Source organism: Talpa occidentalis, unplaced genomic scaffold, assembly GCF_014898055.3.
Source record: "Talpa occidentalis isolate TD23 unplaced genomic scaffold, MPIMG_talOcc4v2.1 talOcc4.2, whole genome shotgun sequence".
Classification (NCBI taxonomy): Eukaryota; Metazoa; Chordata; class Mammalia; order Eulipotyphla; family Talpidae; genus Talpa; species Talpa occidentalis.
In genome coordinates, this window is record NW_023602073.1 from 68530839 (window position 1) to 68558261 (window position 27423).

A 27423-nucleotide genomic window follows, 5' to 3' on the forward strand; every position below is an offset into this window, starting at 1 on the left:
AAAAGTCCACACCTTTGTTGATGACATTTGAGTCTTCTGAATCCTTCCATTTAAAAATAAATAAATATCAAATATCTTTCAAAAAGGATCTCACTTAGGATGAAAAATATTAAAATTATTAAAATATAAAATTGAAAATTTCACTTTATGTGAATCATCTAGAGAGCGTAGACCCTAATGTAAATGTCATTTCTTCCTGATCGCCTCTCCTCTCTCTCTGCTTCCCTCTTCTGTTACTGAGTATGAGTACCCACCATACCCAGCACCATCCTAGGTGCCAACAAATCATTTTAGCTTTGACTTCAGTTTTGGTAGAAATAACAATAATAGATCATGCTTAAGATCAATTTTCAAGAAAATGCTACCTACAAAATACAGCTTCACATTTAGATGGGCATAAAGGATAATTGATCCAGCCTAGAGCTTACTCCACTCCTCCAAAAGATCTTTCTAGACTGAGTTTGCATACAGGAACCCCAGCTTGCCTTCCATCAGAGCTTCCCACGTGTTTCTCAGCCCTGTGTAATGCAGAGAGTAAACTATCACTTCCACTCTCCAATCACAGCCTGTTATTTATTACACCCCAGCAGGCAGCTTCCTTTGGAGGGATTGCCACAGTAGGAGTCACATGCCAACCGAGAGCAGAGGCTGGAGGTCTGGAGGCAATTGCTGGTGCCTCCCCATGCTCACACCTGTAGCCTGCTGGTGAGGTCAATGGGAGAGCACAGGGATGCCAGCTCTGGAGCAGGGCAGCCTGAAAAAAGAGCACTGAGGCAGAACCCAGTCTCATACTGGGTCTAACTGGGTTCTGCAATGGGTGGAACTTTGGAAGGTTCAGGTTGGAGACATTTTGCTTTTTTATTTATTTTTATAGAAGCAAGCAAGGCAGTTGTGTGGCGACAATGACTCATATGCTTTTGCTGTACTGCTTGGTGTTTCTTTTACCCACGGAATCCTGCAGGATACTATGCCAGGTAAGAAAAGGGGGTGGGATGATGAACTTGAGGGGAGAGCAAAGGGAAAGTAAAACCCATCAGTTAACTAATTCTCAGTTATCTGAGTTCGAGTGTAACGAGGAGGAAATGATGGTAGTATGGTCCAGCCAGAAGAAATTGTAATGACAGGTAACCCAAACCCATTTTAGATAATAGCTGCAAATTATTTTCTGGTCAAGCATCTCCATAAGTTCCTGAGATGCATTGAAGCTCATATGGTTTAAAGATGTTAAACTCTTTCTCCCTTTACTTAGATGGTAAAGTTTTCAGTTGTTCTTAGCAGGGTGGGGATATTTCCTTAGGGCATTTGAAAATGTGGGGGTGGTGAGGGCTGTCACAATGACTGGGAGATATTAATGGCATTTAGTGGGCAGGACCTAGGAATGATCTGGCACAATGGTGCATTGTCCCACCTCCAATGGCAATAGCATCTCACGTGAGAAACTCGATAATGAATACCATGGATGGGATGGAAGGAGCAATGGGCATCTCAGATAGTTATCAAGATCTAACTTGAGTGGAGCTTATGTACTATTTGTAAGTTTTAAAGGGTGATGAGTCCTGTGGTTCTTTCTGGAATATTTTTCTTTTTAGCATTAAAAGTCATGTAAATGCTCATGTTAGTTTGTTATTTAAAATAAGGTAAAATAAGACATGGAGATAGAGAAATAGAGTTAGAAAGAGAGATAGAGGAGATAGAAATAGGCAGAAAGGGAAAGAGAGAGAAAGAGAGAGAACGAGAGAGAACACAAAATTATTAAAAATACACTAAAAATATTTTGAGCTTCTTTTTTTATTTTAAAAGATTTATATTTATTTATTTATTTATTTATACAAGCACTGGGTACAGTCAGAAGTGCGGGAGGGTGAGAGGATTCACCAGAGGCAGAGTGGGGAACAGAACAGGCAGACTGACGAAATACACTGCTGAGGGGAGCGGTGGGCGGCAAGGGAGGTCAGCACACCATGTTGGACCCTCGCCCGGTGGCCGGGGATCGAACCGGCACTGCGGAGGCTGCGGGCAGCTTCGCAACCCAGCGCTTAACTGCTGCGCCACGGGGAAGGCCCTATTTTGAGCTTCTTGGGAAGAGTGTTACATTTGACCCCAAGATCTGAAAGGAGCTTTAAGACATAGATATGGAACTAAGGCTCTCAGTGTACCGTGTGATTTGTTTGAGCCTACAGACTTACTTAGCTATAGGGCCAAGTTCAGAACCACTGTCTTCAGATTCTCAGTTTCTTATTCTTTCCATTTTAATTCTTTCCACATTAACAAGAGCATCCTTGGGAAAGAATGACTTTGGAAATTCTTTCTCTGGTTTTCCAAGTAATATTTACTTTACTCTCTAAGTAGTTTTCTCCTGACTGGGAATTTTCTCCATGACTCCTCTTCATTCCCAACACTGAGCTGGTGTCTACTTTCTGGGAGAGCTTAGAGACCACAATGGAAGGAACTTGTCACGGAGGTATCCCAATCCCACAGCTTGGAATTATTCCACCCTCCATGTTCTCATCCACATTTTCACACAAGATAGAGTACGGAGAACAGGCAGAGCATGGGAGCTTGCCTTTGCTTTCTTGATTATTGGATATCACCTGACCAGGCACATCCATCCTTTTCTTCTCAATTTACAAGTTGCTGGCTGCTGTGCTTCTGGTGCTGCCCCTCTGATCTGCTTACTCATGCAGGCGACTCCGCAGGTTTAGCAGGTTACAGGTTTGCACGTGTCTTTTTCATGGTGTTAGGTTGAGGATTGTAGGCATCTGAAGCTAAAGTGGCTCTTATCAGATGCCACCCTGGAAATGAAATGCCCAGAAGGAGTCATATATGGATGTACTTTGGCAAATTAACTAGGAAAAAATGAATCAGATCTTTCATGTAAGAAGGTAGTTTCCAGAATTCCTTGTAAACAGGATAACAAGACCTTCTGTCCACATACTGATTAATTATATACTATGACATCACTTTAGTCTGTTTAATGGCCCAAATATCCCCCAGGGTTGGTCACTTAAGTGCTTTTTTGTGGTATATTGGTGTATGCCTTATAAAGGCAGATATAGGGCATCTTGAGAAGCTGAAACTCCCATGCACCCTCCTCTGCCTTCTCTAGATGAATGTAGGCTGTCTTGGTGGAAAGAGCAGTGGTAAAGGAGTTAGGAAAGTTGAATTCTTGTCCCAATGAGTGCTAAGAGGAGCTCCCTTGCCTTGAGTGACACACCTTATCTGTCAAAGACTAGTTTCATTACATGTAAATAAGGGGATTGAGCAGGTTGATCTATAAGATCTTCCAAAAACTCAGAAATACTCATTTAACATTCTTGTTCAGTGGAAGAGCTTTAACTCTTCTATGTATTTAATAAGACTTGATTTTATGATTGTGAAATGAGAAGTCATTTTGCATCAGTGCTTTGTATGCCATGAAACCCCAGTGAAGATACCTTCTTTACCTTGGAGAGGCCTCAAGTTCTCAATTCAGAGTCTGTGTAAGTTCTCACCTGGTAGAGAAAATGAAAGTTTCAACCTTATTTCTTGATAATAAAGAGAAATATTATTGTGAAGGAGAAAGGGACATAAATCCCAGTTGTTAGTTACACAGCCGTATCACTCAATTTCCAGTATCTTTCCCAGTGACTTAGATCTTGGAATGCAAGTTGAAGTAATTGGAATTTGGCTTTCCCCAGTCACTGGAAAGTAAACTTCTGGTGCACAGACAGGAAGAATCAATCTTTATCTTTGGCATGCTCTCTGCCTCTCTTTCTCTTTCATGAATATAATAAATGAATGCATTTTGTAATTAAGAATTTTGTAATTAAGAATTACAAAATGAATATATTTTGTAATTAGGAATTTTTTTCTAAGTATGAGGCATCTTTTCAAAGTGTGCTCTGCTTAAATAAAATTTAGCCAATTCAGGTAGAAGAACAACTCATTGTATTCAGTACTGCTTTCTCCCATGCACATATGTCACTAGATACAAACATACTTTCTCTCTCTATATATATAGTTATTATACATTATATATATATATATATATATATTCACATTTGTGTCATACATTGAACTAGTTACTTGGGGTAGGGGTATGAAGAAGCATAATCCCCAGTTCATGTTCTTAAGAAAATTACAACTCAATTGAGAAATTAATATGCATATAGAAAGGATTAGATTGCCAGACAACAGATCAGGCGAGTATATGCCAAGCATTGAATAAGTGGTATGGTGTTATGGATAAATAAATCCAACAGGATCCAGAGATGAAAAGCTGTATCGTTTATACCTGGATCAGGAAAGATTTCTTAGAAGAGACAAACTTGACTTTTTCTTGTAATAAACTTTTAATAAATTCATGTTCATGTTCAGAGAATAATAATGATAGCTACATCTTCAGTGGCACAAAGAATTCTCCAGAGGGCCTCCCCTGGTGGCGCAGCAGTTGAGCGCTGGCTTGCGAAGCTGCCCGCAGGCTCTGCAGCGCCGGTTCAATCCCCGGCCACCAGCAAGGGTCCCACATGGCGCGACAGACCTCTCCGGCCGTGCCCGCTGACCCCCTCAGCAGTGTATTTCATCACTCTGCCTGTTCTGTTCCCCGCTCTGGTGAATTCTCTCACCCTCCTGTGCTTCTGACTGTACCCAGTGCTTGTATAAATAAATAAATAAATCTTTAAAAAAAAAAAAAAAAAGAATCTTCCAGATCCTACCCTAAGTGTCTTTCATGGATGATCTCATTTATTCCCCTAAAAAAAGCTCTGAGGTAAACATCATACAATTAGAGCATTACTATTCCTACGCAACTTTATGGATGAGGAAACTGAGGCTCAGAATGATGACCTTCTGCAAAATATCAAGTGGTGCTGTTGCCATTTGAACCTAGGCAGAGTACATGATGTGATACTGCTTCTCAATGAAGTTTCTGATCCGGTCTGAATGGGTGCACTAGAGAGGGGCTTCTACCCAGGAAAGTCAGGAATTCTCATTATGGGGGCATCTCCCTTAAAGCAAAATAATACAAAATTACAATTACAAAATGAAGGAAAAACCATTTCAAATTAAAAAACTTAAAGAGCAATGCATTCAATAATCAGCATTATTCAGTAAAATAATATTTTCATAATTTCAGCACATTTTATTCCTACATTTCTGGCTGCATATTTGTATGTTGATAATTTTGTAATATTCATTTTCTATAGAGCCAAGGGAAAGTATATTCAGTTTTTCCTTTAGCATTTCTGATTGAGGTTGTTCTTCTTCTTATTATTATAGTTTGGGAAAGTATCTTCCAGCTTCTCAATGCATTGTTCATAATGCCCTGTAACTATGTAGGTTTCTTGTCAAAATTGGGGAAACCTCTCATATGTTCCTTTCATATATGAGCTACAAGGTACCAAGACACTTTTCTTGTTCTGTGACTAATTGCAGATACTTGTAGACTTAATGCTACTTTTCTGTTGGTGTCTTTGTTGTAATGTGTAAACAACTATAAACTACAGAGGTATGTATTTAAATCCAAAGTAAATGTATTCTCAACTCAACTTCTACTTGTCCAAATCCATAACCAGTCCCAGCAAAAATGGCAAAAAATAATGGATGGCAAAAAAAAAATTTGGATGGCAAAAAATAATGATCTGAACAGATGGTGGTTAAACTATTTTGCTTTGGAAAATTTAATAAAACATAGAATGATGTGAGGATATTGCTGAACTGAATTCTGGGGCTTTGAAGGGGCCCATAAAAGCAAAGAGATTCTTCATTAACTTCCCAGTAAGCCCACCTTTGCTCAGGCTGCATCTCCTGGATAGAATACAGATTGCAAGGGAAGGAGGGCTCCTGCTCAGCAGCAGTGAGTGTGCTGTCCAGGCTGAAGGGCAAAATGGGTCATCAGTCCATGTTCTTCGTCTGAGCGCTGGGTGACCACCCTGACTTCAGAGCTGGTTCAGATGTGGTCGTTACTTTATGATTAAAGAATTTGGGCTTGCAAATAGGTAATCGATTTTGATGTGAATTTTGATTTTCTTTCTCTAGGCTGCCAGCAGAAGCAAGGAGAAGGTGTCTGTCAGGCCACAAGGTATGTCAGCAGCAGTTACTAATCAAAAGGAAGCTTTGCTGTTCACCTATCATAACAGGGGGGCTCAGCCCCTGTCTTATGGCTTGGCTGACTGCACTCCTTGATGGCTTGCATTTGGATTCTTTCTACTTTTCTCTTTTGAACTGTACCTTCGACCCCTGTTTCCTTCTTCTCCCGGCAGCCTCTGCTCCATCTGGTCTGAGAGTTCTTTGCCAAAACTCCTTTGGATTGCTCCAACTCAAACTGGCACAGGTCGGTGCAAAGTTGTTGATGACAGTTCATTATAATGTTCTGGAGCTGGGAAGATGCTCAGAGAAAGAACATCAGGTGTGGTGGCTTCAGACTGTCCTCTGGGAGCTCTAGGCTTCTGAGCAAGTGTTTCAGGGGGTCCCTTTGTGGCTTGAGCATCATCTAGGGCACTGAACTGTGGGCTCTTTACTCCCATTTCAACTGGGCAGTTCTCCTTGTATCTTTTTTATGCATTAGAGGTCAGGATAAGATTTGTTGAAAGCAATAGGAGTTTGTCACTGAAATATATAATATATGACAACCATGGATCTTTTTCAATCTCCCTCTACTTTACACGAAAAGACACTGAATGCCCACAGGATTTATGTGCTTTCCTGCCGTGACACCTTAGTGATTGGCTTGTGCAGCTCAGAGCCCAGACCATCCATTCACACCAATGTCTTTTTGCCTCTGCAGGTGTATGTGATGGTATCTGTCTGGACAATTCCCATTGCAGTCAGACTTGCCCTCCAGAAACTCAGGGAAGCATGGGGTTTTCATGCAGGCAAAAGAAATGGCAGAAGATTACTGAGACCTGCCGGACTCTTAGTGAATTCAACATCTTTGAGGTAATATCTTTTCTCTCACATGCAAAGTGGAAACCCAATTAGCAATGCTTATTGATCTCAGCAAGAGAGGGGAAGAGCTGAGATAGGGTTGTATGTATTTGTGTTTGGTATATTAATACATAAACAACCACCTACCCTCTTGTCTCTCCATGAGAATGGTGTTCTTAACTCTGGGCATCTGAAAGTCTGTGATCCTGCCCCCCACACTCTTTCTTAACACAGGAACCCATCTTTTGGGTAAAAGCTGGGTCGCTGTCTAGAATCATCGCAGCAAACACCCTCCATCTTTCCTTTTAACTGTTTAAGAACCCCAAAGTCTTGCTACTCAACATGTCCTGCCCTGACCAGCAGCTTGGAATCACCAAGAACTTGCAGATGGGTGGAATTTGGGCTCCACCCGAGACTGCTGAATCAGAATTTGTATTTTATCTAGGTCCCAGGGCTGAATTCTGTGCTCATGAAAGCATGAGAAGCCAGTTGGCCTAAAGGGGAACACTTCATCATCAAACAAATGAACATAGTCCATGCATACTTAAGTAATTAAAAAAAATCCAGTTCTACGAAATAAAATCAGGTTAAATGTTATTTCTTCTCCTTTTGTTTCCTTTTCTCCTTTTCTACTAGGAGCTTTCTGAAGTTTGACTCCTGACTTTGTCTTGAGTCTGTGTTAGTATTTCTTTTTAATAAAGATTTATTTATTTATGCATACAAGAACTGAGGCATTGAGGGGTGAGAGGATTCACCAGAGACAAAGTAGGGAGCAGAACAGGCAGACTGACTGAAATACACTGCTGAGGGGAGCAGTTGGGAGACAGGAGAGACGTGCTGCACCATGTGGGTAGCTCCCTGGCCAGGGATCAAACCAGCACTGCAGTGGCTGTGGACAGCTTCATAGGTTGCGTCTTAACCCTTTGCACCACCAGGGAAGCCCTTGTTAGTATTTCTTTTTCCCTAAGAACTTTCTCTTTCCCTGTTTGGAGCACGGTTCAACGGAGCTCAGTGGGTGCCATTCCTGAAGTCCCTGGGTAAAATTCAAAAGCCTGCCTATCTGGGGGTCTGTCACCAGACTCACCCCTCATTTGAACAACCTAAGCAAAGATTCAGACTGAACTTTTATTTTTGTTATATTTAGTTCATTTCTTTGTTTTGTTTCTTTATATACCACATGAATGAAGCCACATGGTATTTAGTTGTCTTTCTCTGTCTGATTTTTAATGATGCACAGCTGAAATTTAAGGTTATCTTGTAATGTGACTTCAACAAAAATTTCAGAGACCCACCTACATCTGTCTTAATACTTAAGACCATCTGTCTTAATACTTAATACTTAATGCTTAAATCAAGCTTGCAGACTGCTAAATAAAGTATCTGTCTGCCTTCTATCCAAGATTCCAGCCTGCACCTCTAAGGCAGTGGAAAGCTAAGGCTAACAACATGTAGGTTTGCAAACTTGTGTGCATTTGCCACTTCTCAGGCCTGGGCGTGAGCACACTGGTGGTTTGGTGTGTCCATGGAAGTGCAGACTAAGGAAATGGCCCCTCCAGGCCCTGAAGGTGGTCTGGAAATCATGCTACAGGGGAATCTGAGTTTCTGTAAATATTAATTGAAAGCGTTCAGCTGGCAGGGACATGGGTTCTAAAGAGGCATATCCTTTAGATACATAGTGAAGGGGCAGCTGGATCCCGAGGGCCAAAAGGGGGCTAGTAAAGCAATTTGAGCAATTTTTTTTCTGTAAAGGACCTTTGTGTAAATATTTTAGGCTTTGTGGCTTGTGTGGTCCCCGGCATGACTAGTTAACTCTGCTGTTGCAGCATTAAAAAGCCATAGGTGATATTAAGTGAATGGCTCGCTGAGTCCCCAAAAACCTTAATTTACAAAAAACAGACAGGCAACCTGGAGCTGTACTTTACCATCCCTGCTCTGGAGTGTGAAACTCAGAACCTGAATCTGTGGGATACACTGTCTGTCATTCTTTTCAGTTATTTTTCTAGCTTGATATTCCAGCTGATTCATCCAAAGCTAGTTTGAAATTTCTATTTTTAAAAATATGTTCATAGCTCATGCTTTGCCCCTAGGGAATAGGAAAAATAAGTTTGAGTGGTACAAAAATGTTACCGACATGCAAAGGAAGTTTATACAATATATACACCCAGAAGGGGTCTGAGGTGGTGTGCTAAATATAACAGCTGCTATTTGAGGGGCAGTGTGAAGGAGTAGGCAGCTGGCAAGCTGGGGGCTTTACACCCACCTCGGTATTGGTCAAGTTATCTAGCTGCAGATGTGACTCTGAAAATGTAAAATAGAAAATATATTATGCAATAGACAATGGTATTATCAGGCCATTATTACATTTTAGTAGGTTTACTTTTACCTTTAAAACAATAGTAACATGATAAAAATGTTCATTTGTCACTTCATAGGCAACAGAAATATATATGGGTCAACCATTTGGAGGAAATACGTCATTCCATGAATATAATGTAAGGTCTGAGACCATCACAGATATGTTGATGCGGAAGTGTCCCAAGGATTTGTCTTGTGTAATTAGGAACATTCTGAAGTCTCCCCGGATCCCAGGAAATATCGCTGTCATTGTGCAGCTCTTACACAACATATCCACAGCACTTACAACAGGTGTAGATGAGGCCAAGATGCAGGTGAGTGCTTCGGATGTTCGATAGAGCATCATTTTGGCAGGAAAAGAATGCAGATTAATTCAGCATTCTGAGGTAGTCTATGGGGGCTGGGGTCTCTGTCTTTCACCGCCCTATCATCAATTCCTAGAATAACTAGTATTAAGTAAATCTTCATTGCAGAAAAAAGTGAATAAATGAATGGAACAAAGGAAGATGTTCAATCAACACTTAGTGGGAGCACTTACTTAGTGCTGGATTAGACGTTGGAGTATGCTTTTCCAATGTATAGTTTAGCTACTGAAAACCTCTAGGAAACATTCTATAACTTGCAGAGAGAAAGGCTGTTCTTATTTTTATTTGTGAGTCAGAATAAGTTGCTAAAAATGAAAAATAACCGAATGCAAAGAAAAGTCATCCATGTCTGTTGCACAAATGTGAAATGAGACTGGATCCAGTTCTTTTGTTTTTGATCTTCAAAGCACATGATAATAAAGAGTAGCTTCCTCTTTTGGGCTTAATTTCCAACTTAGTGCGATCCTGCCTACAGTGGGGATTTAATTGATGGTAATTATAGAATGGGTTCTCTAACCAGGAGAAGCACCTAGCTTTGCCCAGGTGAGAGGTGGAACTGATGATGGAAATGAGCACAGTGAAGGCTGCTCACTGCATTGTATAAATAAGAGGAGGGGAGTTTCCTTGTAACTCTGTCTTCCAACTCCAACTGCAGTGGTATGTGAGTCACATGGGGATCTTATTAAGTTGCTGAATCTGTTTGGCTAGGTCTTGGTGGGGCCTGAGATTCTGTATCTCTAAGAAGTTCCCGAGGATGCTTTGATGCTGGCTGGGGGGAACGCATTTTATAAAAGTGAACATTGAATGTCCTGGCAAATACAGACTGACCCCCTACTAATACAGTTCTTCATTGGCAGAGTTACAGCATCATGGCCAACCACATTCTTAACAGCAAAAGCATCTCAAACTGGACTTACATTCCTGACCGAAACAGCAGCTGTGTCCTGCTGCACTCTGTCAATTCCTTTGCAAGAAATCTATTTATAAATAAACACCCCATTGACATATCGGATGTCTTCATTCATACGATGGGCACTACTGTATCCAGAGATATCAATGAAAAGAATTTTACTTTTTCAATGAGAGTGAATGACACCAACAATGAAGTCACTGGGAAGGTGCTGATCAGCAAAGATGAACTTCGGAGGTTGCCTTCCCCTTCTCAGGTCATCACTATTGCATTTCCAACTCTGGGGGCCATCTTAGAAGCCAGTCTTTTTGAAAATGTCACCGTGAATGGGCTTGTCCTGTCTGTCATTTTGCCCAAAGAGCTGCAGAGAATCTCACTGATTTTTGAAAAGATCAGCAAGTCAGAGGAGAGGAGGACACAGTGTGTTGGCTGGCACTCCTTAGAGAGCAGATGGGACCAGCAGGCCTGTAAAATGATTCGAGAAGACTCCCAGCATGCTGTGTGCAAATGTAGGCCAAGCAAATTCTTTACCTCCTTCTCAATCCTTATGTCACCCCATGTCTTGGAAAGCCCAGTCCTGACTTATATCACGTACATAGGCCTGGGTATTTCTATTTGTAGCTTGATCCTTTGCTTGTCCATTGAGGCCTTGGTTTGGACCCAAGTGACAAAGACAGAGATCTCATATTTACGCCACCTGTGTATCGCTAATGTGGCGGCCACCTTGCTGATGGCTGATGTGTGGTTCATTGTGGCTTCCTTTCTTAGTGGCCCAGTGACAAATCACAATGCATGTGTGGCGGCGACATTTTTTGTTCATTTCTTTTACCTTTCTGTGTTTTTCTGGATGCTTGCCAAGGCACTCCTTATCCTCTACGGGATCCTGATTGTTTTCCATACGCTGCCCAAGTCAGTCTTGGTGGCATGTCTCTTTTCAGTGGGCTACGGGTGTCCTTTGGTCATTGCTGTTATCACGGTGGCTGTCACTGAGCCTGGTAAAGGATATCTACGCCCTGAAGTTTGTTGGCTGAATTGGGACATGACCAAGGCCCTCCTGGCCTTTGTGGTTCCAGCTCTGGCCATCGTGGTTGTAAACCTGATCACAGTTACACTGGTGATTGTCAAGACCCAACGAGCCGCCATTGGCAGCTCCATGTTTCAGGAAGTGAGAGCCATTGTGAGAATCAGTAAAAATATCGCCATCCTCACCCCACTGCTGGGGCTGACCTGGGGATTTGGAATAGCCATAGTCATCGACAATAGTTCCCTGGTCTTCCACATTATCTTCTCCTTGCTCAACGCATTCCAGGTAAGTCTAAATGCTTCTGACCAAGTCTAAAGTGAAAGGACATAGGAAGAAGTTTTGTTATCAGGAGCTTGTGGCTTCATATTTCTATAAAAAAAAAAAAATGGTTTTGGAGTAGCCTATTGAGTGAGGAAATAAACTTTCATTCCAGAAAGTCTAGACTCAAATCCTATAATTGCAAACAATGATGTGTAACATTTTCTTGGGATATTTGCTTAACTTTTCTAAACCTTATTTTGCTCACTTAAAAGAGTGTTTGGAAAAATGAAACAGTAAAGGGAATGTGCCAAGTATTAAATGACTTAAAGATCATAAATAGTATAACAATAAGCTGCATTGTTACTGTTTAGAAATTGAGATTTTTAAGCAATATTATCTCCTGCCAAACCTAGGTATGTATCTGAAGGTATTAAAATATGAATTTTTATTTGCTTTTAACTTTTTATTGAAGTAACTTTTTTTTAACAATATAGTTTTCAGGTATATATCATAATCAACATCTGTACATACCTTGTTATATATGTAGAAATGTGCACATTTCTCCTATTTTCTTCCATTTAGAATTTTTAGTTACCTCTGGAAACCATTTTACTTTTAATGATGTAAGCCACACAGTTTCACACGTATCTTTTTCAACTTGGCTATGCTTATATATGCATATATTTTCACATACAATGGAGGCTAAAAACAATGTATATGACACAACTTATTTTTCACTTAAAAGTAAACACTAGTATTTTACCAGGTGACATTTATAAAAATGTCTCTTTAATGATTGCTTAGTGATCCATATTCAATAATTACCTTCTGGATTAAATTAAAAAGAAATTTTCCATCACAGTATACCAAGGAACTGAAGTTTATTATATTAATGCTAAATATGTAGATTGCAACTGACTGAAAGTCTTTAGTTTCCTAAGAACCTTTAAAATACTAGCTTTTTAATTTGAATGTATGTTTATTTTCAAATAAATGTTTTACCTAGTAAATAAGAGATTTTAAATCAAATATTTCTCATTTTCCTCTCAAGCTTTAAATATAAGTAATTTCATTTACAAGAGACATTTTGATGCCTTGGAGAACAATGTTAACAATATAGAGATGCCTCACCTTGTAAATCTTTTTTTTTTTTTTGCTCTTCCATAAAAACATTAATTTTACAGTAACTTTTTTGAATAGCTTTTAGAAATTATCAACTGTCCTCTTCACACTCATGCAGCAGGCTTGATGGGACTGGGATCAATCTAGTATTCCTCCATTTCTGTTGAGCTTATCCCATTGCTGTCATGAACCCTTAGCTGTTCATGTCTCTCACCCTGGTGTTTTCTTTTCCTTGTCTCCCTTGGGGCCAACTCAGCTATTTGTTCCAGACAAGGCTCTGAGTACTTGTATTTTGGTACCATAAGCTCCTTTTCCTGTCAAAATAGGATCAACGTGTAATATCAATTCAGTTTCTGCCTTGCCTCCTGGCAGGGAGGACGGTAGGGCCCATCTCAATGCCAAGCTGATGGGACAGTGAGAAGCTGAGGGCAGCATTTGGGTGAAGGCAGAGCCCGTACCAGCCGTTAGGCCATACCGTGCTGAAGCTACCTTGTACTGCCTTGTAAGAATCGACTGTTATATTTTCAGGAATTTTGTGAGTTGGCTGTCAACACAGATGTGATTAAAGGTTAAATTATATAGACTTGAATTAAATAAACTAGATGAACAGAAATGTCATATAGACTTAAAACATATCACATCCTAACTGTCTACTTTTTGCAAAGCTCTTGAGTCATTTGCATGTATTGTATTGGTACCTGTGTATGATGAAACTCTGTGTACTGATGTGCCCATCTCTTCCTATCTCCATGTTTGCTGATGTCATTGTTGCTAGATTTAAATCAGCCATGGTAGGCAAATTAGGAGAATTGGATATTGCTATTTACCTGTATATGAATTTAGGAAGCCCAGTGCAGGAGGAGAGAAAGGAGAGCCATGCATCTGCTCAGGTGGAGACACAAGCACCTGAGAAGCAGGACAAATTGAGCCTGAGGGTGGGCTGAGATGAGGTGCAGCTGAAGCTGACAGCGAGCAGGGGGTGATGAGAGACTCCTAAACTAACAGAAGGTCCAGAGTTGGCTTTTAAAAAGACTTCTTGGTCCTCGCCCATGGAAGGAACTTTAGTAGGGAATCTTACATACAGTCAGTTGCTGTCTTGAATACTCACCTTTCAATATATAACTTCTAGAGGAACTTCTAGTCAGTGTCCTCTCTTGTATTCACTGGGAGTAACTGTGGGCTGGGTGAGGTTTGGGCACGGCTTGTAGTTGGTTTGGTGGGAGAAAACGCACTGTCTTTGTCCATTTGGGTTGCTGTAACAAAAATCCAGACTGGATGGCTTATAAACAACAGAAATTTACTTCTCACAGTTTTAGAGGCTGGGAATTCCAAGCAAGATGTTGGCGGATGCCTTGTCTGGTGAGAGCCTGCTTCCTGGTTCAAAGACAGACAGCCAGTTCGCCATAACTTTATTGGTGGAAGGGGCAAGGGAGATCTTGTGGTTCTTTTTTATTAGGGATCTAATCTCATTCATGGACACTGTGCCTACATGATCTAATCACTTCCTAAAGGTGCAATTCCAAGATCATCACAGTGAGTTCTAGGGTTTAACATACCAATTTGGAGGGTAGCAAATATTCAGTCTTTATCAGTGAAGCATATATTGATACCTTAAGACCTGGGAAAATACCTTGAGATTTATCTGCTCAAATTGTACTTTATCAATTAAAAGAAATGCAAAGAAGGTATAAACAGTGAATTCTTTTTAATCAGATATGAAACATGTCTAATATTTTATCCATATCTTTTGAATGATAGTTTGTGTATCTTTTCCCAAAATGGTATGGCCCAGAGAAAAATTATCTGGTAGAACATTTCCCTGTTATATATATATATATGTTTCACAAACACATACAACCATGTACACACACAAATACACAGAGACACCACATTTTTCGAGTGCTTATTTTGTACCAAGAATTGTGTTAAATGTTATAGATATGAATATAAGTAGTCCAAACTCAAGAAATGGAAGCTCTTACAGGAAAGAAATTCCTTTTTATCCTTTAGCTAACAGAACATACAATTCTGGATAAAATAGGCTAGAATTGTGGTTTCTAGATCTTTAGAAAAGTTAATTGCTGGGTGAAATTCATGGTGATTCTGATTTACAATGTACCTCTAGTAACAAAACTAGACTGGGATGTCCCAGACTGATGCTTGTCCTGAACATCTTTATGCAAATGATACTTTGTAATTGAAAAGACTAGGCTGTTAATGACATTTTCTAGCAGACACAATGACAGAATTCATAAGTTATCTTGTAGACTAAGGGCTTCACACAAAAAAGCAATCGGATGGATAGATAGATAGATAGATAGATAGATCCCAAAACTTTGGAACACTTGCTGGACTGGCTGAAGGGAGATGTGTATTTTAGTGGTTTTCGGGAAATGGATGGACTGCATGATTCTGTACTGATACCTGTGAAGAACTCCTCATTTCAACTGAATTTCTACAAATCATGGAAGGGGTTTGGTATTGGGCCTGCTGAGGATCATCTGATGGTAATATCTTTACGGTGCCATTTGTATTCAACTCATGTGCTTTAACAGGCCGGTGCTTATCTCACCAGAATACAATGTTCCATGAAAGAGTGAGAGGACGTGTTAGGCAGTGGACAACAGCCTTGCAGTTCCTGAACAATCAATAATGGCAAAAGAAAAGTAGCTATGCTCAGCTTCCATTAACACTCTGGATATCCATCTGCCATTCACAACCAGGGGCCATTATGAAACTTGCAAAGAAAATTCAAGTTCATGAATCCTCAGAAAAATAAAGACATAAAAGATTAAGATTTTAAACACAGAATAAGTGCTCAGAAACAGTTGTGCCAAAAAAGATGTTAGCAGATTGAGTAACTCACATATCTCGTATCCATACAAAGACCCCATTAAAATTAAAAGGAGATAACTCCACTATATCATCCATTTGAGTTTTTGCCCTTTTTTTTTTTTTACAATACACATCAGCACAAAACCACCCCAAAAGAAGAAAAGAAACCACCTCAGATAAGGAAAAGGGATCTCAAAGATTCAACTTACAAAAAGGTGATAGAGGATGATTTCATTAGACAAAATTTCTCTTGAGGGTATGGTTTACTCAGGTCTTGGCTGACATCTTTTCTCCTCTGATTCTTTCATGAACCAGTATATTCTGGTGAGATAACCAGCTCCTGATTAATGCAAAGCATGTTTCTTTTGCTCAAATTAAAAAAAAAAAATGCCTACAATATAGGTCAGGGATCTTGGTCTGTTTGGTTTGCTGAGGTATCCCAAGTACTCGGAACAGTGGTAGACATATGGAAGATTCTCAATCAGTACTTATTGAATGGATAAACCTAGGTGTTGTGAGCCTAAGATAAGAGTCAAATATTTACTACAATTGTCTTCATATTATTGTTTCATTTCATTTTTCTTTTTATTATTATTATTTTTTTTAAAGATTTATTTATTTATTTATACATACAAGCACTGGGTACAGTCAGAAGCGCGGGAGGGTGAGAGAATTCACCAGAGCCAGAGCGGGGAGCAGAGCAGGCAGAAGGACCGAAGTACACTGCTGAGGGGAGCAGCGGGCGCCAGGAGAGGTCTGCGCGCCATGTGGGACCCTCCTCCAGTGGCTGGGGAGCAGCCGGGGATCGAATTGGCGCTGCAGAGGCTGCAGGCAGCTTCGCAACCCAGCGCTCAACCGCTGCGCCACCGGGGAGGCCCACTTTTTATTATTTTTATCAGTTCCAGAATAGGAACTGATAAGGAATGCTGGTAGTCATCGTTATTATTGTAACTGTTATTTTGTAAATGAATTTTCTTACCTCATCTGTCTTTTTTTAGGGCTTCTTTATCTTGGTGTTTGGAACAATTCTGGATCCAAAGGTACTGTAAATTCTTCTTGTTGCTTTTCCTGTATTATCAGTATTTGGCCCTGAAATGCTCACTGGTAAGGGAAACTTGTTGAGAGCTTTTCACCTCAGTCATTTATGCAGACACATCTCTGCTCTTTACAGTGCAAGCAATATCTACCACCTTTCAAACTCTTTCAGGGCTAAGCATTGTAAATACACTATACAGTGACACAATATATAGAAATATACAATTTAAGAATTAAGGCAATTTTGGGTATTCCTACATTTTTAGTTTTACAGATGAGGAAACAGACTCAGTGTGATCAAGTAGTTTGCCTGAGATCTCAATGGAAACTTACTTTAACTAGCAGAAAGGGATTTCTTAAATCTCACAATCTATCTTTGGTCTTAGCCAAAAGGCCAAGAAGCGATCACAATCTATCTTTGGGAAGGTCTTTCTTTGACTTGGAGATGTGGAGGCTACACACCAGCAATACTTCCCCATTCACAACACAGAACTGCTCCCCATGAGACACCATTACCCCTCCCCCTTGCTGTAAACAGCACAGTTCTCAAGGCCAATCTCAGACAGTGGATGATAAGCCACAGTTGCTGCTGCTGCTTTCTTAGGGATCACCTTCACCTAGCCCACTCGGGCCTGCTGGCACCTTTTTCTTTGCATTGTCATGTTTGATTGAGCTCAGGGAAGTTGGGAGACTATTCTTGGCCTTTACTTTCAGAGTAGTGGACTCAAGAAAGAATTCTCTAAATATAAATGAGTGTGTATAGGCAGTGGTTGGTGGAAACAAATGAAAATTAAACAAATGAACAAAATATCAAATATTTATTCAATTTTTATGATTACCCTCTTCCCATTGTACTACACAGCCTCTTGGAGTGAGCAAAGCAAAGTCTTCTTAAATGTAGATGCAAACACCTTTACTTCAATATTCATTCATTCATTCCACTATCAATACTATTCAACTCTTAAATTAATACCCAAGGTTTGTAAAAAGAGGCATCTCACAATGTTTTTTTCATTTATTTTTTATTTTTTATAATAAATTTTATTTTTATATTCCCCCATACAATTGCAAATGCCCCATTCTGACCCCAATCCTTCCCTCCCGCCCCCACCCCCCAAAAAGTGTCTCTGGTTCATAGTTTTTTGTTGATTTTGATTTTCACTTTCTTATATTCATTTTCATGGTCCCTTATTTAAGTTTTCTAGATTCCTGCTATGAGTGAGACCATCCGGTATTTTTCTTTTTCTTTTGGCTTATTTCACTGAGCATGATCCCTTCCAGCGCCATCCATGTTGCTGCAAATTGCATGTGTTTATCTTTTTTGAATGCTGAGTAATATTCCATGGTATATATGTACCACATCTTCTTGATCCAGTCATCTATTTTTGGGCATTTGGGTTGTTTCCAAAGCTTAGCTATTGTAAATAGTGCTGCTATAAACATAGGGGTGCAGGTGTTCTTTGGAATTGATGTTTCTGTGTCCTTTGGGTAAATACCTAGGAGTGGAATTGCTGGATCATATGGAAGCTCTATGTTTAGTAGGTCCAGAAATCTCCACACAGCTCTCCACAGTGGTTGGACCAGTTTGCACTCCCACCAACAGTGCAGGAGAGTTCCTTTTTCTCCACACCCTCGCCAACATTTGTTGTTGCTAGTTTTTTTAATATGTGCCATTCTCACTGGTGTAAGATGGTATCTCATGGTAGTTTTGATTTGCATTTCCCTGATGACAAGTGATGTTGAACATTTTTTCATATGCCTGTTGGCCATTTGCATTTCCTCTTCAGAGAAGTTTCTTTTTAGCTCTTCTGCCCATTTTTTGACTGGATTATTTTCTTTGTTGTTGTTGAGTCTCATCAGCTCTTTGCAGATTTTTGTGATCAGTCCTTTATCATTAGTGTTGGGTGCAAAAATGTTCTCCCAGTTGGTGGGGTTTCTCTTTGTTTTTGTTATTGTCTCTTTTGCTGTGCAGAAGCTCTTTAATTTGATGTAGTCCCAGCTGTTGATCTTTGCCTTCACTATCACTGCTTTGGGTGATGTGTCTGTAAAGATGTCTTTGATGTGCAAATCCCGTAGTGTTTCGCCTATATTTCCTTCTATGTATTTTATGGTTTCAGGTCTTATGTCTAGTTCTTTAATCCATTTTGAGTTGATTTTTGTGTATGGTGTGAGGTAGTGGTCAAGCTTCATTCTTTTGCATGTAGCGACCCAGTTTTCCCAGCACCATTTATTGAACAAACTTTCTTTGCTCCAATGCATAGTCTTTGCTCCTTTGTCAAAGATTAGTTGACCATAAATCTGTGGGTTTATTTCTGGATTTTCTATTCGATTCCATTGGTCTGTATGTCTGTTCTTGTTCCAATACCATGCAGTTTTGAATATAATACTGGAAGTCCTAGCCAGAGCAATAAGACAAGAGAAAGACATCCAAGGAATCCAAATAGGAAAAGAAGAAGTCAAACTATCACTATTTGCAGATGATATGATAATATACATAGAGAACCCCAAAAACTCCACAGAAAAACTAATTCAACTCATTAATCAATTCAGTAAAGTGGCAGGATACAAAATCAACACGCAAAAGTCAGTAGCCTTCCTATACACAAACAACAAATCTGAAGAAGAAGAAATCAAAAAAACCATCCCTTTTATTATCGAAACAAAAAAAATCAAATATTTGGGAATAAATCTAACAAAAGAGGTAAAGGACCTATACAAAGAAAACTATAAAACACTGTTAAAAGAAATAGAAGAAGACACAAAGAAATGGAAAGACATCCCCTGCTCATGGATTGGAAGAATAAACATTATTAAAATGGCCATCCTACCAAAAGCAATATACAGATTCAATGCTATTCCAATCAAAATTTCAATGTCATTCTTCAAAGAAATAGAACAATTATTGATGAAATTCATATGGAATCACCAAAAACCCCGAATAGCCAAAGCTCTACTGAAAAAAAAAGAAGGAAATGGAGGCATCACACTCCCAGACTTCAAACTATGTTTTTTTCATTTTTTTATGAAGCTACCATATCAACCTAATAAAAATTATTCAGATGTGAAAGTATTAGTCTCGATATTTCCTTGTACTAGCTGTGTGCTTTTGGGAGTTCCTTAACTCTCCTGAACTCCAGATCCTTCTAGTGGAAAGCAAATACAATAGTGCTTCTTTGAGTTCTCTTCTAGCTTAAGGAAAAAAATCCAGTTTTCCTATTCGAAAACACACAGAAGACATGTAAGGTAATAAACAAGTCTACGCATTCTGTTAATCTAATACCACAACCAACACTTGTGGCCAAAGCAGTAGCAGCAACATTATTATTTATTTGTGTGCCATTATTAGGAGTTGTGAGATGTGCAAACAACTCTGAGACATATACTCTTCTAGAAGCATCAAAACCTCTTACAATTAAAATTACAATATACAAAGAAGATACTCATTGATGTTGGGAAACTGTGCATGATTGACAAACAGTTGTATGTGTCAGTAGTCTTAAAACTTTTAGGGTCAATAAAGAACAGTGAGCATGTATCCCCAGATGTGTTTGCTATTACTTTACAAAGTAATTTGTGCCTATGATTCATAGAGCCAAAAAAAGATAAGAAAAAAGCTTAAATAGATGTTCCAATATGGCTTCACATGTCCCAGTGGACCATGAGTGTGTAGACCCCAGTGCCAGGGACTGCTCCTTTGTCTTTGGAGCCTAGTGTGACAAAGAATACTGCACTTCCATTGAGGGGTGAGGTCTCTCTGAGCTGGAGCACTCTGGCATACTTTAACTTGGAAGGTGAATAACAATAAGTATGGCAGAAGGAAAGAGGGCAGTAGAAATGAGAAGAGAACGCAAGAGAGATGTAGAGATAATGACAGGAGAATCTGGAGTCAAGGAATATGAACTCAAATCCCAGCCCTTCTTCTTAGTAGTTGACAGATTCTACATGCTACTTCATCTCGGAGTCTTAATTTCCTCAGTCATAAAGTGGGGATAATAATAGCCATCTTAGAGGATTACTTTTTGAATAAAGTGAGATGGCAGGTGAAAAGCAGTTTGTAGTTACTAAACATAATATTATTATTTATTGTGCTTATTTTCTTGGTTCCCCAGGCCTTTGCTTTGTTGTGTGGGATTCTTTCTTTTTTCTTTTTCTTTTTTAGTGGTGGTATGGCCCTCTTGAAAAGGAGATTTGAGTAACTGACAAATTGTAGGAATTTCAACCATTCAAGTGCTATTTAAGTGTCCAAAAACATACTATGCCCAGGATTCCTCAAAGTGGTGGCAAATTATTTCTAAGTCATTCAGTTCATGTTTATGCCCCCTGTATATGATTCTCTGATGCTAACTCCACCTTTCCTATCTTTCCCCCTCTCACATTTTTCTAGATGGCACCTCCAAGTTACTGACACCTTCAGATCTCAGTAGCAGGTCTTGAGTAGTAACGCAATCCTTTGCCATAATATTTGTCAAGCCCATGCACATGTATCAACTTTTTTTTCCTTAATTTTTTTTTAAAGATTTATTTATTTATTTATACAAGCACTGGGTACAGTCAGAAGCACGGGAGGGTGAGAGAATTCACCAGAGCCAGAGAGGGGAGCAGAGCAGGCAGAAGGACCGAAGTACACTGCTGATGGGAGCAGCGGGCGGCAGGAGAGGTCTGCACACCATGTGGGACCCTCCTCCGGTGGCCGGGGAGCAGCCGGGGATCGAACCAGCGCTGCAGAGGCTGCGGGCAGCTTTGCAGCCCAGCGCTCAACTGCTGCGCCACCGGGGAGGCCCCCCTTAATTTTTTTTTAATTGAAGTACCATTGCATTATAACCTTATATTTCAGGTGTGTGTAATTGTAAACCAACAAGTGTATAGACTACATTAAGTTCACCATTAAAAGTCCACTTTAGGGCCTCCCTGGTGGCGCAGGCAGTTGAGCGCAGCGCTGTGAAGCTGTACGCAGCCTCTGCAGTGCTGGTTTGATCCCCGCTGGCAGCAGAGCAACCCACATGGCGCAGCAGACCTCTCCTGTCTCGCCTGCTGCTCCCCTCAGCAGTGTATTTCAGTCAGTCTGCCTGTTCTGTTCCCCGCTCTGTCTCTGGTGAATCCTCTCACCCTCTTGCGCCTCTGGCTTGTACCCCGGTTCTTGTATAAATAAAATAAATCTTTAAAAAAATAAGTCCACTTTACCCTTCACTGTACAATTGAGCCCTTTTACCCAATATTTCATTCCTCTCCGCTTCCTTTCTGGCAAACACTAATTTGATCTTATGGTCTAAAAGTTTATTTTTGTTTTGTTGAGTTCATTCATTTTGTTTCTTTTTATACCCATGAGTAAAATCATATGGTGTTTGTCTTTCTCTGTCTGCCAGCTTCTTAGAATCTTTTAATTCTTAACTCCTTCTGTGACTTGTTAACTCCTTTTCAGATACGAGAAGCTTTAAAGGGTCGAGTCACCTCTGCAAAATGGATCTCCAGGATATCAGAGGTACAGTTTTCACAGTCATATTTGCATATAAAAGTCTGGCAGGGTAACAGCAATGTTGGAGCTCTGGCATATGGAGCGTTGCTAAAACTATCACCTTAACGCTTTGTGATATGAATTTTCTAGAAGAGCCAAGTAAGTATCTTTTTGGGCTGTTTCATTCTTTTTTGGACTACTGAAACTACACCCACAGAGATGAAAACAGCCTTAAATGTTTTTAGAGGAGAGTGATAAGGTGATTAATACGCACACCTGAAACATAAGGTTATAATGCAATGGTACTTCAATTAAAAAAAAATAAGGAAAAAAGAGTTGATGTAGAGAGTTTTTTTTCATGCCAACATCTGATACAATCCACATTGCCTGGCATGGACTGCTATTACAGGAGATCTACACGGAGAAGTGATGGATTATTGGGAGGGGGAGAGTAGGGTGGACACCCTATAACCCTGAGTGTTGGCATTGCCCCTCCTTATAATCCTTGCTTTTTCATTCCCTGTTCTTCGATTTCTTTAGCCTCTTAATCATGTCTCCTTTTTCTCCATTATATTATATTACATTACCTTATAATATTATTTTTATTTTATTTATTCCCTGTTGCCTCTCTCTTACTCATGCTTTGATTTGGTTCCTATTCCTTGGTCTCCAAAACTGGGAGATTTCTGACCTTTCTAGAACACTTTTAGAAAAAAGAAATAGGTCAAGCTTTACTGAAAATGCACATAACCAATTATCTAAATTAGTGGTTCTCAGCCTTGGTTGAAGATCAGTATCAATCAGGAAGCTTCAATAATTGTTGCCTGGGTCCCGTCCCTGGAGGTTCTAGTTTGGTCAGCCTGATGTATGACTTGCATTTGGGGAATGTAGTGGAGGTTGAGAACCACACATTTAAAACCTTCCAGAAGTATCTCAGCTTTGGAAATATTTGCCTCCAACCAGCCTTCTAATATAAATGTGCTCCTACCACCTCCTTCTGGTTTGCCAACTTGGGAGAAGGGCCTGCTTCTGGCTCCCTTCTAATTCCACACTGCTCCTTTCCTTTAACATTTTCAGTATTCATGCATTCAGTCATTCAGCCACCACAAGGAAATTCTGCTGTTCAGTGATATTCTAAGTCATTTTGCCCACTTCTCTTTGTGATTTTATGTGAAAAGTAAGTCAGGATTATACTCAGAATGTTATCAGTTGTTGATTATCTGAGTCAGTGGTTTTTAATGGTGGCTGCACCTTGGAAACACCTAGAGACCATCTTAAAAATGCAGGCATTTAGACCCTACCCAAGAAAGATTTAACCAGAAACTCTTGGTGGGGGTGGTGATTATAGTCTTTTTTATTTTAATTTATTTTTAATTTTTTTTTTTTTGCTCCCCCCAGTGATTCTTATGTACTGCCACGGTTAAGAATCACTGGTCTAGGTACTAGGTACATTTATCTTATCTTCTTAAAATCCTTCCTTCATTCTGCCCACCAGCTTTAGGTGACTGCAAGTGAGTTTTTTAGCCCTCCTCAGAGGAAGGGGTCTTATCATCTGGCCTCTCCTCTTCTGCTTTGTGGCCTCTGACCCCAAGGTAACAATCTTCTCCAGTCCTGACTTAACTTTGTCCCCTTGTGGTAACTGCTAAACCCAGGATAGTAAATGTGCTTGTCTGTTTTCATTTTATATGGATGTGATAAATTAGTCCATATCATGTGGCAATAGTTCTGCAGTGAGTTACTGTATCACCCACCTTAGATATATGTACCTACAATATGAGGACTTTTTAGACTCAGATGCATCACACTGGATGGCTTCAGCAGTTTGAGAATTTGCTATTTGAGGCTGAGGAGTCTTTGTAGTGCTTTTCCTCCCTGCATGGGTCTTCTCCCTACATGGCCTTCCTTAGGCCTTCCTCTGGAATCAGAAACTTCTCCAAGACAGGGAGGTAGGCCAGGCCAGGGAGTAGGTGATCTCCCACACCATGTTGTCAGTGGTTTTGCTATAAAGGAGAGACACACATTGCAGGAATAAAATAAATTGCTGTAGGTCATTATTCTCCATGTGTTTTGTTTAATTGTGATAATGAAAGCAGGCTGCTAATCACCAGTGCAATTACACTTTTGTTTCCAACAGAACTTCTCTTCTGACTTCTCTTGTCACCCCACCAAAGGGCCAAGCTAACAAACCAGGCTGTCTCCTTAACTTGGGAGGTGAGTGAAGACAAGAAGGTCCCTGTACACATGCCATGTAGATGATATTTCTTTTTTTAAAAGATCACAATTTGATTAATGCTAATTGGAAATGATGTTATTTTTGATTGAAAAGATTCTCCTTATATAAGTTCTTACCGAGCTATGGTTGGGGAGGTGTTCACATTTCTAACTCGGTACTGAAAATAACCGTGAAACAATCAGGTGTGTCCAAAAATGCTTGTAAATCAGCCTGAATGTATCAAGAGGCGTGTGAGCCAAGGTGCCTGCTTTACACAACTGTCCCCTCTCATCCTTTTCCTCTCCTAGATCCCCATCCCCAGGACATCCTACAAGATACCAACAATATTCCTAGATTTCCCAGTGTGGCCTGTCTTCTATAATGTTAAGAGATCAAGGAATTATGATAAACACAATCTTTGAGAGGCCTTGGGGATAATGTAGACATTTATTTACACTTGAGATAATGTCAGTGAGACAAAGAGACAGAAAGAGAAGCAGAGGGAAGGGAATGGCAGGGCAGCAGGAAGAGACACTGAGACTGAGGGGCATGGTGACTCAGGGTTGAAAGAGAGCCGCCCAGACACACAGACATGTGCAGACAGGCCTCCAATGTCCCTTTAGACAGACAGAGAGAGAGAGAGACAGAGAGAGAGAGACAGAGACAGAGGGAGAGACAAATTCAGAAAGAAACAGAGACACACATAGCTGAGCCTCACGCAGAGACACATACAGAGTGTCAGAAGCAGAAACAGAGACACAGAGAGAGGCCCTCAGATATGTAGAGCACTCCCCACCCCATCCTGATATGCCTGACTCTTGGCCCTTGTGGCTGTGACCTGCAGCCACCCAGAGCCTTGTGCAAAGACACATCTTTCCCAAGAGGAAAAGCAGTGTTTCCAGTTTAGAGAAAGACAAGTTTTGTAACTCAGCATTTGCAGGCAATAGAACAGACCTGTTCTCTGGGTTCCAGAATGAATTAAAGGAAAGATACTCCATTTGTCAAGGAGGTCTTTCCCAAAGGGACTTATTATTTAAGAAAGGGAGAGTCTATAAAAGAGTTGTGAGGCCTTTTGCTGCTTGTGCATTAAAGCTGTGATTTTCTGTTCTTGACAAGGTCATACATTCCAGGAAAGGCAGAGCCCCCAGGAGAAATGTGCTTATTCTTGTCTTCTTGCCTCTGGGGAGTATGAAGAAAGCCTCCCACACTGAAGTGCTGATGGAGGAGGGTGCGAAGTGCAGGAAGGATGGAAGGCCCTGCTGTCTCTGCTGTTCTCTGCTATAAACATTTATTTCTCCCCCATCAACCATCAACATTGTATAAACACACACACACACACACACGCCCTGCTGTGCATCCACAAGGTTGCAGCAGGACCTTTGTCTTGTCCAGGCCTCCAGCTCTATGCTGCCAGATCAAGTTTATCCTCAAGAAGGGCGTTCAGGCTCATCTGGGTGAAGGTGGCATGGCTGTCACCTGACTGGAATCTGTGGGCTGCTGAGGGAGGTGCCCTCATGAATAGTTACCAGTGTAGGCCTGACTCTAAGTAGGTCAGTGCTGGTCCCTTTATGAAAGGAATCCAACTGACTACCAGTATAATCCACCCCTCCAAAATGAAATTGATGGCCTAGTCAGCCTGGCTTGGGCCTAGATGCAATTTCTTTGGCTATGAGTCAAGTAAAAACATTGAGCTTCGGAGCCAGAAAGAAGCTCATTTTAAGAAGAATGGAGCCTGGAATGACAGGACACAGCCAATCAAGACTTGAGCCAGAGGCAGAAACCCAGCTCTGCTGATTCCCAGTCCTGGACTTTCTCTTCACATCTTGGAGCCACTGAGAGACTCTTGGTCTATTCTGACAATGTAATATTAACCCTTACCAACAATGTTTTTTTTTTCCTGAAACCTGAGATAGGAAGGGGAAATACCATATTTCAAGTAAAGGGCTGCTCATTTTCTTAACCTTGTATGTAAACAAATTCAATATTCAAACCAGGAGTCATCTGATAAGAGGACTGACCATAGGTAGAAGCCCTTCTAGAAAACAAAAAAGTTACTTTATAAAGCAAGCACACAGATGCAGAAAAAGAAAATTTGTGGGCTAAGGAAAAGGGGCAATGGATAGCGCCTGATTCCTACCAAGAAGCTGATATTAATGATGTTACATCACAAACAGAAAACTGAAACCCCTTTGTGAATGAGTGGTCTCTCTCCCCTCTACAAATGCTTCCTCTGAGTAGGGAAATTTGAGAATGCAAAAATAGAATAAAGAGGACAAACAGAAGGCAGAAAAAAACAGCAACCTGGATTATCTTTCAAGTCGCATTGCTAGTCTGGGGACAACTGCATCCTTCTCAAGTGAGGTAGGAAGGAGGTTTGGATTCGTCATTGCCCATGCATCCAGAGGGTCACCCCAGGGGAGGGGATGGGACAGACACAATCCTGGTTTTCTCATTGCAGAGACTTCAGAAGAGAGAATTGTCACCCAGACAATATTTTGAAGTGAGGATGCAATCTTGTGAAGCTAAATATTATAGCTGGAGGATTAGAAATTCAGAGATACTTTAGAAAAGACTGAGTCCAATTGCCTCATTTTACAGATGGGGACTCCGGCTGTTTGAGTGTGTGAGATCTATTGTCCTTCATCTGTATTGTGCACTGAGTGGTCATATCAGGTGTCAACGCACACCCAAGTCAGATGGTCTCACTCCCCAAACTAAGAGGGTAGGAAAGACAATATACCTTGAGATTATTATCAACAAAGAAACAGCCCTGAATGCTAACAGGAAAATTATAGAACTATTTGGGAAACCACTGAAGAAGCTGAGTCTTCTCTCTGGAATCCTGCAAACCAGTCTGCCCTACACTGAAAGAGGCCAGTAAAGAGACTGGTTTAACTTGCTTGGAAGATAGTGGGTTAAGACACATCTATGTCCTGTTCACACCTCACC

At 40.4% G+C, this 27423-nt stretch overlaps 1 protein-coding gene across 1 annotated transcript; it reads left to right on the forward strand.

The window, feature by feature from the left end:
* Positions 1 to 902: 902 nt before the first annotated feature.
* On the forward strand, positions 903 to 22388 carry LOC119251428 (adhesion G-protein coupled receptor F2). Its single transcript, XM_037518720.1, has 7 exons — positions 903 to 974; positions 6016 to 6058; positions 6764 to 6915; positions 9336 to 9572; positions 10481 to 11842; positions 16774 to 16815; positions 22230 to 22388. Exons 1-7 carry the CDS (start codon positions 903 to 905, stop codon positions 22386 to 22388), a joined length of 2067 nt encoding a protein of 688 aa, XP_037374617.1.
* The last annotated feature ends 5035 nt before the right edge of the window (positions 22389 to 27423 follow it).

What these genes read in the sequence shown, in the direction of transcription:
- LOC119251428 (XM_037518720.1), top strand. Translation starts at nt 903, where the DNA reads ATGACTCATATGCTTTTGCTGTACTGCTTGGTGTTTCTTTTACCCACG. An exon ending in CCTGCAGGATACTATGCCAG is followed by an intron (nt 975 to 6,015) that starts GTAAGAAAAGGG and finishes TTCTTTCTCTAG; the next exon opens with GCTGCCAGCAGAAGCAAGGA. An exon ending in CCTTGCTCAACGCATTCCAG is followed by an intron (nt 11,843 to 16,773) that starts GTAAGTCTAAAT and finishes GTCTTTTTTTAG; the next exon opens with GGCTTCTTTATCTTGGTGTT.